We start from the raw sequence: 12,071 nt of genomic DNA on the forward strand, positions 1-12,071 counted from the left end.
CATAAAGCATTCTATTTTCAAGAATCTTTATGTGCAAGGGAAGCAAACAGAAAATACCTAGGCATATCCTTATCAAGAAAGAGCCTGTAAAAACACAGAAAGAGCTTCGGTTAGTGCAGCCAAAAGCAGAACACAAGCAACAGCCGAGAGGAATAAGCTGACAAAACAAAAACACCACCATAAAACAAGCCTGTGGACAATGAACAAACATAAGACAAGAATCAGAGCTTCAATCACACATCACACAGAGCTAAACAAGAGTTTCTTGAAACTGCTGGAGTACAGACAGTACAGCACTGCTCACTGCAGACCTAGGAGCATCAGACTGGAAATCCTCATGTCCCAGAGATACTGATTCATTAATTCAAATACACTAGAAGTAAAATACCCAATTCTACAAGGAGGTAAGAGCTAACTGCTAAAAATCCCATCACATTCATAGACACTAGGTGGCAGGAAGACATTCGGTTGGCAGGAACAGCATCCTGCTCCCACTCTTAATATTGCAGTGATATTTCAAAGTCCAAGCCTCTGGTGGAAAAGGAAATTAGAGGCCGTTTCAGTGCCTGGCAGCACACTGCCTCCAGAACTCAACAGCTGCAGCTCCCAGACAACCCCTTTCCCTCTAGAAAGGCTCAGATACATTTCAGAGATATTCCTGCTTTGCACCAGCTGAGAGAAGCCACGGAGCTGTCAAGTGACTTGGTTACGTCAGAGCAGGAAGAGGCTCTGCCAGCAACACAGCACTCTGCTTCACTGCCCTTCATTACAAACATTGAAGCAAAACAACAAGGAATCTGACTGATCTTTACAGCCATGCACCCTAATGAGGAGATACACGCAGCCAGAAGCATCTCAGAGTGGAGCCCCACTGTTGCCTGAGTGATTGCAGTGTGGTTACATGGAACAAACATCACCTTATCAGAAATTGAGTCAATTCATGAAACAACTTTATAAATCCATAAACTATGAAGTTAAGCTTAAAAAGCATGGCTCTTGCTTAATTCATCATATGCTTTCAGCTTTATCTATGAACTACTGTAACGCTGCCCGCATACCCTGCGCCCACAGAGTTCTACATTTAACCATTAACAACATCCACAGTTTTCCAAACGTTCCACCAATCCTTCACATAAAGGAATTTTAGACTCCTGCTAAGAAGAGTCTCTTTACACACTCACCTATTGGAGCTGTGAGATGACTTCAGGTATTTTGCAGAGATGATATTCAAAGACAAAATAGCATCCACAGCAGCTTCATCTACTTCTGCTTTGTTTCTTATACGTCCTGATAAGGGGAGAAGGGAGAAATCAATTAAATCTTGAAATACAGAAATACATTATTTTTTCAATTTTCATTTCAGACTGTAATTAAAGCAGCAGCTTGAAGTGCGAACTGCACGATTTAAGTTTCTCTTCCAGATCTTTGTCAAAATCCAACTCCTCCCACCTCCAAAACTCATTAAGACAGCAGATAAAGACTTAAAGAGAAATCCCCATTAGTACTTTTCCTTCCTCACACAACACAGAAAGCAGAACGCACTCACCAACAACCAGCTCTCGCACGTCTTTCCAGTGCAGCTCATTGCCTTTCTCATGGATAATGGTGACTGTGATTCTACGTTGGATGCCCTGGTAGAGTTCAAAACCAAGAATTTACACTGGGGAAGCATCCCCATCTCACACACACTATCATCTCTTTTGCACTTACACTGTAAAAACACATACATCAAAGTTCTTTGTTTTATTAAGGAAGTAATTGGAATGCAACCATTACTCCCAAGTTAAAGAGTTGCTCGCATCTGTGTAAGGAAGAGAGTAAGTGCAAAGTCAGCAGTAAAGTCTGTGAAAGTGAACTGGGAATTTGAAAATAGAGAAAAACAAAATAAGCTTATGAACAAGATTGAAGTAGGACCGTCCTTCAAACCCAGCTAAATTATTATTAAGGATCATTACAGTAGTATTTGTAATTACAAGCATTTAAAATGCACTGGGATGCGATCATTGTACTGATCTGTCTTACGGCCACACACAGTAAGGAAAAACAATGAAATTAAGTCCACACGCTCTTTCAGTGATCCTGGTACAGAAGTTAGAGAACACCGGAGGCACTCAGCTGGTCTCAGGGGTTCTTGCTTTTTAAAAGACTTTCATCTTCATGATTAGAATGCACACCAATAATCACAGGAAACTGCACTATACCAGAGGTCAAACATTCTCCACGGTGCTCAAAGCTAACAGACTAAATTCAGACTGAAAGATGACTGACCCTACAGCTATCATTAGACAGCTGTATGGGAAAGAAAAAGACATGAGAGAGGCAAAAATCAATCATTAGCACTCTAATCCCCTGCAGACATGAAACTTGCTGCTCTACAGCCTTCATTAGTACCTGGTGAAGCAGGAATGTCCCCTGACAAGGCAGGCATCCAGTGTGGTCCACAATAGCAGGAATATACCTGTGTGAGACACAGAAATCAGAAGGCAGGAAAAACACAATAGTACAGCAACATTAGTCTGTATTCTGCCACCACCATTTACCTCTCTGTATAATATCCGAAGAAATAAGACTGCTTCTACCAACTTCTACAATGGATTTGTTCACTGCTGATGAAAATATGCACAGCTAATGGTGGTGACTATGTTGAAAAATCATGTTTTGTAACTGAGAATTTGCTCTGTCAAATCGTGTCATTGTGCTGCTCTTTGTATCTGTTGTAGTTTCCATGGAAGTAGGAGCCATATACTTTCAGAGTGACCTATGTACATCCAGGGATGGGGACTCCACCACTGTCCTGGGCAGCAGCACCAGTGCTTAACCACCACTCAACATGAAGAAACTCCCCACAGTGTCCAACCTAAACCTCCCCTGGAGGTAATTTAAATTCATGGTCTAAACACAGGAAAATAAAACGTCCCCAGCCCTGCTTAGCTGATGCTCACAGGCTTCAAGTGTTAAGGAATGGCAATTCTGTCTCTTCAGTCCCTTTCAATCAGGACAACAAACGTCAGCAGAATTTATACCCCTTCAATACAAAGTAGACAGAGACCAGAATAACATAAACTAGACTACCCTCAGATGATGATTACTAAGCAGCCACCTTGCCATAGAATGACTTGGGTTGAAAAGGACCTCAAAGATCATCTAATTCCAGCCCCATTCAAAGACCACTGTCTGAACAGAACCAGGTAAAAGATCTACTTCCTATTAACTGCTGTTCTTAAAACACAAGTTAATGCTCGACTTACTCTCCAGTTGGCTCCAATTCGCTGATCTCAAACCAGACAAGGAGGTCGTATTTGCTCACACTCTGACCCAAGCTGGGTTTGCTCATAGTATTTAGCTTTGTAGCTGGCACTTAAAGAAAGAAAAAAGAATGGCTTAAAAAGACAGTGTATTCTGTGCACATGTTCTGATCACATTTGGTTCCACGATGATAAGGTTCACAGCATTATTCCTCAAAGTGCCGGTATCAACACAGGTTACTTAGATTAAATAAATAATAAAATTGAAACCCACAATAAAACAGAAGTGTACACAGGAAAAAAGCTTGTAAAAGTACGTAACAGAAGTCTCTGTAGCTTCACGGGAAAAGTTTCCTCAGATGTCCACCAGCTACTTTACTGTTTAACGGCTTGGAGTGTAGAATTGGTCTCAATCTGCAATACTCTTTTTAACATAGAATATGCATTTTCCCTTCCCCACAGAAGTAAATGAAGAACTGAAAAATTTGGTCTCCACCTTTATGGTGTGAAGTGATTGACTCCTGCACCAGTTCTGACAAAATACGCACATGAAGAAGCTGAATAAGAGTTAACCCACAGTAAGAAAAGATCAGCACTGTTCATATCAAGTCAGTAACAAATCATGATGAGCAAAACAGAAGCCTCTACAGAACACAGTAGATTGACTCCTCTGTATCTGCTTTTTGTCATACCAGTGTTTCAAGATTATTTACAGAAGATAAGAAAACAGGGCTGGGAGATTCCGGGGAACAAACACAAGGCCACAGAAGAGTCTGTGATACTCAGCATCCTGGAGCTTATTTTTTCTAGCATAACCCAGAACATAAACATGGCATCATCTTTCTGTAACTGTAGCCACAGCAGTTCTACAGCCAAGAATACTTCAAGATAACAGTAAGGAAAAAGGACTCCTGAAGCACGTTTTAAAACTACTTCTACCTCTACCGTAGATCAAATTTGGCTACTAACCATCTCGTTTAGGAGCCCGCTCACTCTGACAGCTGGGAACAGGCAGAAACAGAAAGGGTGGCAGCTGGTCAGCCCCATCCTGGAAAGCAGCCACAGCAGAGGATGCAAGCACGTTGGCATGCTCGGATAGCGTGTTCAGCACATGCACGTTTACATAGCCAGACATAAGATACCTAATTAATTCAATTTTTCTTTCGTGGTCTGCAAAGGGAATGGAACACACAAAAACAGCAATGGTAGAAACATGCAGGTGAGATTAAACAGAAGGAGTAAGAGGTGAAATGGGGGAAAATAAATACCAGAAGAGTTCAGCATGCTTTGTTAAAATAAAGCAAAGAAAAACAAGAATAATTTCTACAAGACTGGCTCAGTGACCAAAAATGTTACGCAGCAGAAAGACAGTGATTAATGGATAAGTATATTTCCAGACAAGTGCTCAGTAAGCACAAGAGTCACAGGCAGAACTCATGTAATACAGCTAACAGCTCAGGAGAGCCCTTAATAACCAAAGATGCATTTACTGCAAGAAGAGGCTGAATACATAAAGAGGAAGATAGACAAAGATGGATCCGATGCCCTTTGCAGAGTTCACTCCATTTCTTTTCTTGGTGCCCCGATTGGCTCACGTGTATACTAAACCTTCATCTTCCATGTCAAACAAACACGTGATGCACAGAATTAGAGAACTGTTCTCACCTGGCTTTGAGAGTGGCATAGGGGGAGGAAAGAATCTTCGAGAAGGCTGTGGAGGGCTATAGAGAGAAGAAGGCAGAGATTTTAGAGGCAGCTAAGCAAAGTTGTATACAAACAGATACACACACACACAAACACACTCCAGTACATGCCTTTAAAAGGATTCCCACAATCCTACAATGACAGGTAAATACCACCAGTCACAACAAGCAGATTCAGCACACTTCTCTGACTAATACAAATCCTTTTTATTGCAACTTCATTCGAGCTGTTGAGGAAAAATATCTATTTATACTCTCCAACTACTCCACCCTCATCCTGCACCCAAAATTTCACTGGGTAACAGGCATTTCCCAAAATATCTTCAGGAAAGGGCACAAGCCTCAACTGACATTTTCTCTTAAAACTTGCACATGCTGCCTCTTCGCAGCTGCTGCTTTCAGGAGTGCTAAGCAGACCCAGTAACCCAACCAGCTGCCTCTCCCTTAACCTGCTGAAGATGGGGATTAGAGGCCCTCTCTCCAAATTCAAACACTCAGTACTTCCAAGACATGTAATACATTGAAAGCCTTTTGTTTTCCCCTTAATTTTTATTTACCCTATCTTTATGCATCAAGTTGTTCTGAGGGAATACTGCACCTTGCAGAGCATGAGAGTTACCCAGAACTAAGTGGGATGTAAGTCCTCCAGCAATATGTTACTACCAGTGCTTGTAGGGTGGATGCAGCAGTATCAGCAAAGCAGCATTCTGTGTCTGACATGGTAAGACAATTCCATCACTTACTAACAAAATACACTATGCTGGGTAAGCAGGCCTCTGCCAGCACATGTATATTAGACAGGATTCCTTTTCAGGAAGGTGAAGCTGTATAATTCCAGGACTATGAAAAACTGCCGGACCTGCAGAGGTAACCTGAACAAAATCACATCAGCCTTTATGCCAGAACAGCAAACAATACCTATTGAGATCCTGTCCTTGTAGATGTAGAGGATGTTGCTGGTAATGTCCAAAGACTTCAAAAACAATAGGCTTTGTTTTGATGTACTCCACAAATGATTCTGTCACTTCCACAGCAATCTGTTAAGCAGGTAAGGAAAGGAATTGAAGCAAACAAAGAAGCCTTAAAAATGTGAATTTTAATTTTAAGAGTCTACAGCCTTCACACTGTTTAGAGGTGTAAAAAGAAAGAAAAAGCAGCTGCATTTCTTTTTGTTCTAAGGATTAATTCTTATCGCCAGCAAAGAAAAAACTGAAAGCCTCAGTATGATGCATTTCAAGTAGCAGAAGTGGACGCTACATACAGCAAAAAGATTCCACAGTTCATGACAACAGATTTATTTTCATTTGAGATCATGAGAACTGCTATTCATACATATTTTACTTCCTGAATTCTAGACAGCTTTCATTGAACATCCTGGAATGGAAACAGGGATCTTAAAGGCAGGAAATAGTTGTGAAACCATGGAGTTAAATCTTCCACATATAATCATTCTGTAAGTTGTTCTCCTTTGGGGATTACATCATAAATCTGATCACTCCTCCTATTGTCTATTCTTAGTAATTCTCCTTTTCCCTTCTTCCTTCACACCTCTCATGAGCTTAACAGGGAGGATACATTCAACTCCCCAGTGCTGTAACAATCATTTACTATTCATCAGAAGTTGTACTTACATTCTGAACGTGGTAAAAACCAAGTGGAGTTCCTCGACCGTTGTTTTTGAGAGGTTCTGTTGAGAAAGCTTCATCGTGACGGTGTAAAAAGCTTTTTAAAAATGAAAAAACACACACAAAAAACAGTACAGCTTAATGGAGGCTGCTGTGCTGCGAACCCAACACCAAAAGTAAATTCATACATTTAATCTGCCAGAGGTTTACAGGGAGCTGATGACAGCCTGGAGTCACATATAGCTTAGAATCTCTTTGGGACCACAATTCTTTTACACTGGGACCAAAAGTCCTTTAGCTTTATGCCATCAAAATTTTATTCTCTTTCCTAAGAAACTAAATCAAATGGTACATTTACCAGAGAGATATCGATTTACTCAAGGGTCACATATGTTTTGTGCCTGGGTATTTGAATATCAATAATTAAACAGGAAAAATTCAAACAAAGCTCTGAAATGTAGCTACTTCAAGAGCCCACTGATATTAATTCTGCAAAACTTTACTGTTTGACACCAGGCTAACACAAGGCAGGCGTTGTTTGTAGCTGGAATTCTGATAACCAACATTGTTCTTCTCTGCTGTACCAATGATTTGAAAAGCTCTCCATCAGACCCTTTGTTGCCCGCTAATATTTGATCTCACTATTAAACCATCCATTGTCTAGTGCAAATAAGAGCAAATTCTTACTTGAACTGGCAGAAAATGTCTGCGTATTCAGGAAGGATGCCGCTGGCCTGTAGCACTGTCACACGGAAGGTAAACACACTACCCAGCTTCAAGTGATTACCAATTTCTTCAGTGAATCCTTCCATAGTCATTTTTCCATCCAGGAGAGTGGATGACTTCAGGTCTGAAAGAAACAAAGAGCCCACAGAGTTAAACCTTTGATTTGGGTGATTTTTTGGGTTTTGGTTGCTGTTTTGGTATTTTTTTGTCTCCTTAAAAATATTCCCTCAGGCAGCAACACACGTTCAAATTGCTTTTTAATGGTAACAAAAAGTCTTAAGTACACTGAAGCAGTTATTCTGCATAATTATTCGAACAAAGAACTCAGCATCTGCCATATTGCAATGCATTAATAACAACCTCTCCCCACTTATCATGCTTTTTAAGGACATCCCAAATCCTTTTATCACTGACTGAAATTGTCTGAAATTCTCCTTAGGTTCTCTAAGAAAATACTACATGCTTCTTGCTTACCTAGCTCATTCATTCTGTTTATCTCCTCTGGAGGAGTGATAACCTCTGAATTCTGTCCCTGCCCTTCCACAATTCTTAGTTCTTCCAAGGACAGTCCAGACCGAGTCATCGCGACAGCAGAAAAATCACTCTGAAAAATTAAGTGAAGTTGCATTTAACAGTTGCCTGCAGTTCCCTGTTTTCCCATGTCTTTCTTCCTCTGTTTAGATGAATATTTCTCATAGAAGCACAAGCTATTGCACTCAAAGATACTTAATTAAATTTTGACACTTACCTTATCAAAATATTCATTATCAAATGAAATTTTAGCTGTGCCTGACTGTCGAATACCAGATCCATAATCAGGGGCTTCTTCATCAGCTAAAAAACATCAAGAAAGGAAAAAGGCATAATGGGGGAAGAGCAGAGAAAGACAATCAACTGATAACAGAACTCTTCAGTGTGGGAAACCAAGTTTAACTGTGAATACACCTAAACTTTATAGAGAATTCTGAATGCAAAGTGCTCGTAATACTCATTTTTATTACTTGTTTACATCTAAATATTACACTTGAACTTGACATAATACAATGGCCCCCTATGAGGTGTAGTCGTATGTTGATATAAACTGCCATCTAAAATTATCTAGTCATAAGTAAAGCAATCACACTAGCAAAGCTCCACAAATATATAATACAAGTTTGAAAGATGGTTCTTGTCCATACAGTCTGTCCATTTCACCTCTCCCTCCTTGTGGAGAGTACCAACAAGGAGGCCTGGTTAAATGCCAGCTACTCGATTTCCACGGTAAGTGCATTCTTAACAGGAGAAATTCAAGATTCAGGATGCACTTTGAAACTTCACCAAGAGACCAAATAAAGCCACAGCACTTTTTCAAGCCATGCCCACATTTCAACTTCTAACAGTCACAGTGTATTCCTTTATATCATCCATTTATTTGGATGACAATGCCATGGAGACCAAGCTAAACCAGAAATAAGTCTATTGTACACATTAACATAGATTTTATTCCAGTTGCTGTTTAAGCCCTTGCCAGAGTGATTCTCACACATCTTCAAGGTCTGAGATTTCATTATACATTCCCATGGAAAGAGAAACTTCCAAGGTTACCGTACCTAAATAAAGAAACGTTGGCAGGTAGCCACTGCTAAAAAAAAAAAAGACAAACGATGGGAAGTATCTGTGCTCTCACCAGCATTGATGGAACATGGATAACTACCATGAGGAAAACTCAACTAGATGATTTCATGGTAAAAAGCCACCGTTAACAGGTGACTAGCAGGCATTAGGCTCTGGCATGCACAAAATGGCAGTTCACAATTGTATGGAGCAGTTACTATTTCTATTTATCAACCCTGCTCCAACATGTTACCTACTTTAGGAGCCTTTGCATATTTTAGTGAGGCAGTGAAGTGGAAAACTGCTACTGAATTTTGTTTATATTAGGCTGAAAACTGTTCAGGAGTTTCTTTACATGCTACTCAGCCAGAGAATGATGGAGTACACTGCCACACATGACTCAGAAGGGTGGTTCAAGAGGAACAAACACAGAGTACATTTTACTTTTTGCAAGTCACCACAATTATCAGACTTGCATATGCCCTCGTGCACTGTTTATACTGGGTGTCAGAAAAAAGAACCTTTGCTTTATTTTGTGCTGACTTAAAAAGCAGCATTGCATTCCATCACCATGTTCAAAGCCTCTGGTCAGTATCATTATTTCAAGGTTTATCCATGCTTGGTCCACATGGTTACACTGATGAAAAAGTTTCAACAGCAACTTAATAACAAAGAGAAAGTGTTCTTTGAAACACTAAAACTATTTAAGATTAAAAAAGAATAACTGCTTTTGGACTGTATGTTTTTTAAAGCTGTAACTACACACAATGCACCAGAGATCTGCAACATAAAGCTTGCTGAGAGCCTCACCTGCTATAGCTTGCACTGCTACTCGCAGAAATCCTCGTACTTCTCCCTTCTCACTAACAACAGCTACTCGGTGAATCAGAGGCACAGGGTACAGCAGATTGCTCAGGTATACAAATGCTCTGGTAATAAGAAGGAAAGAAAACACAAACAGCATTAGGCCATCACCTGCAAAACCAGACTGCAGCATTTGCTTGGCTAATGGGACATTCAAATCTTCAGACAGTTTACTTTATTCCATCTGCTAGACCTGTACTGTGGTCTCATATCCACGCTGCCCACACATGGCTCCTCGGCAGCGTCAAAGCTAAGCAAAGCCACAGAGCACCCTAGATCACATTAAACCTGAGACAGAGGGCTTATATTAGTGAGTTACAAAACATATGAAGGAGAACACGTAAGGTGATGGCTTTTTGAAGGTAATTTTAGATGTGCCACTATTGTAAACAGAGCTGTTAACAAGATGGCTGAAGTCTACTAAGGAATTACTAAAGAATGTTTCTATTTTTCCACCCTATGAGCATAGTTTTAAATAAATCAAAAGGGAATTGATGTTCTGTGCACACACAGCCTCCAATATTTTAGTGAACAACTCAAAACACTCCCTAAAACTGAAATTTGACAGAATGTTTTCTACACGTGATAGATAAGGTTGTATGCAGAGGAATCAGAAATTCCCCAGTAAATGAAAACTCATTTGCCAGGTTTCCTGGAGGGCTCAGTGAGGGCACATGGAGAGTGGAAGACTGATAAACATCTTTACAGTATTACATTGCTGTGTTTAAAAAACACCACTGTACTCTATAGCAACCACTTAGAAATTACAGCTTATGGTATGAATAACAGCATTTGGGGCCAGCACAGGATGATCCTGCTATACAATAATGTGTAAAATCATATATAGCTACAAGAAGGGTCTATTTTGGAACAGTTAATATGTTTTATTGTATATATTTTAATTATGAATCAGACTAACGTTATTGAGCCACTTTAAGTTCCTGCAGTGCACTGCAGAAAATACCACACTTCAGAGCAATCAGCTCGAGTAAAACCTGAAATGTGGTGAAGCCCAACAAGTCAGGTAGGAGATGGTTCTCAACACAGGGGAAAAAAGGGAACAGTGATCTGAGTGGGCTGCTTCAGAGTTTAGAAGGCTGAGATGGATGGAATTTAACCTATAGTTTTAGCAGTTGCTAGATTAAAAGTGGTTAACTAATTATGTAGAAAATTATTATGAGTTTATGCAAATTAAATTATACTGAAACTTTAGTGATTTGTTTAGCTGGATTTGCTGCTTACAGTCCTTTTTATTAACCTTTCATAAGCATAATTAATTTCTCTTTCTTTCCTAGTTTAATACTCACTGCAAAAGTCCTGCATGACAAAGCAGGACAGAAAGCTCAGTGCGCACTGCCTCTGCTTGCTGCCATCAGCTGCATTTGTTCCAAATTCATCCTAACTCAGTTGCTCATGACACATAACTAAGAACCAAAGCTAGGAAAGGTAAGTGCTCCCCCACGTGTTCCCATGCCCACTCCCAGAATGAATCATCGTGGAATGACAAGGTAATCAAATGTATCAGCTGTGAACCAAAGAGATCGAAATAACGCTACTGAAAATGAAATGGTGACAAAATGCAACAGAAAAGAGAATGATTAATAAAGCTCTAAAAGTAACAAACCAAAACAAATCAAAGTGATACGATGACAAAATACAACTTAACACTCGACTATGATTAGGATCTAACTCCTTTTCAGTCTGCTCCCAAGTGAGGTAAATACTGATAAAAGCAGGGGAAGGAAGGAGATATTAAATTTGAAAGCAATAAAATTGGATTATTTCCCCCCCTAAGGAAGCGTTTTTGTTTTCAGCTTTGAAACTTCAGGCATTGCTCATTTGAGAAAGATCCCACCATGCAAAAAGAACGGACCCACACTAACAGGCCGGACGAAGAATGGCAGTCAGGAAGGCAGTTCTGGGCTTAGCAGGAAAAAGGACTTAACCACATTTAAAGGGAGGGAAAGAGGGTATTTTTCCCTACAGAAAGGAATACTGTACACCAGTATGTATACAAGCAACGGTTTCATAACTAATAGCAGCAGTCAGTATGGAAGCCTTCCTACTCCAAAGGCAAACTACTAGAAAGGAAAAATTTTAACTGCATGAATGATGTCTTTTTGTACGTGTGACTCAAGTTCTGAAGCCGCTATCCAATGTACGGCTGCCAAAGCATTCAGTGTCGCTAACAACTGCACTTTGCCACCTCAGCAGAAAGCCAAAGAAAGAAGTATTTCTCTTTGCCCTTAATGCCTTTCCATCCAACTACCCAGCTCACTTCAATCATTGTAACTTAAAAGGAAAGCACATAATGC

The 12,071-nt window shown here is 40.1% G+C and overlaps 1 protein-coding gene across 9 annotated transcripts in view; it reads right to left on the reverse strand.

Moving 5' to 3' along the window:
• Positions 1 to 12,071, reverse strand: part of KIF1B (kinesin family member 1B) — an 80,446-nt gene that overhangs the window by 12,215 nt on the left and 56,160 nt on the right. For all 9 annotated transcript variants that reach the window (XM_072354009.1, XM_072354006.1, XM_072354001.1 and 6 more), the window contains 11 exons: positions 9,703 to 9,821; positions 8,048 to 8,133; positions 7,774 to 7,903; positions 7,261 to 7,423; positions 6,580 to 6,670; positions 5,867 to 5,985; positions 4,911 to 4,966; positions 3,249 to 3,357; positions 2,392 to 2,458; positions 1,547 to 1,631; positions 1,182 to 1,287 (listed from right to left, as the gene is read on the reverse strand). In XM_072354009.1, the coding sequence (XP_072210110.1) occupies positions 1,182 to 1,287; positions 1,547 to 1,631; positions 2,392 to 2,458; positions 3,249 to 3,357; positions 4,911 to 4,966; positions 5,867 to 5,985; positions 6,580 to 6,670; positions 7,261 to 7,423; positions 7,774 to 7,903; positions 8,048 to 8,133; positions 9,703 to 9,821 (1,131 nt within the window). The remainder of the gene's footprint in view (positions 1 to 1,181; positions 1,288 to 1,546; positions 1,632 to 2,391; positions 2,459 to 3,248; positions 3,358 to 4,910; positions 4,967 to 5,866; positions 5,986 to 6,579; positions 6,671 to 7,260; positions 7,424 to 7,773; positions 7,904 to 8,047; positions 8,134 to 9,702; positions 9,822 to 12,071) is intronic.

The sequence above is a fragment of the Excalfactoria chinensis genome, chromosome 20 (genome assembly GCF_039878825.1).
Source record: "Excalfactoria chinensis isolate bCotChi1 chromosome 20, bCotChi1.hap2, whole genome shotgun sequence".
NCBI classification, from domain to species: Eukaryota; Metazoa; Chordata; class Aves; order Galliformes; family Phasianidae; genus Excalfactoria; species Excalfactoria chinensis.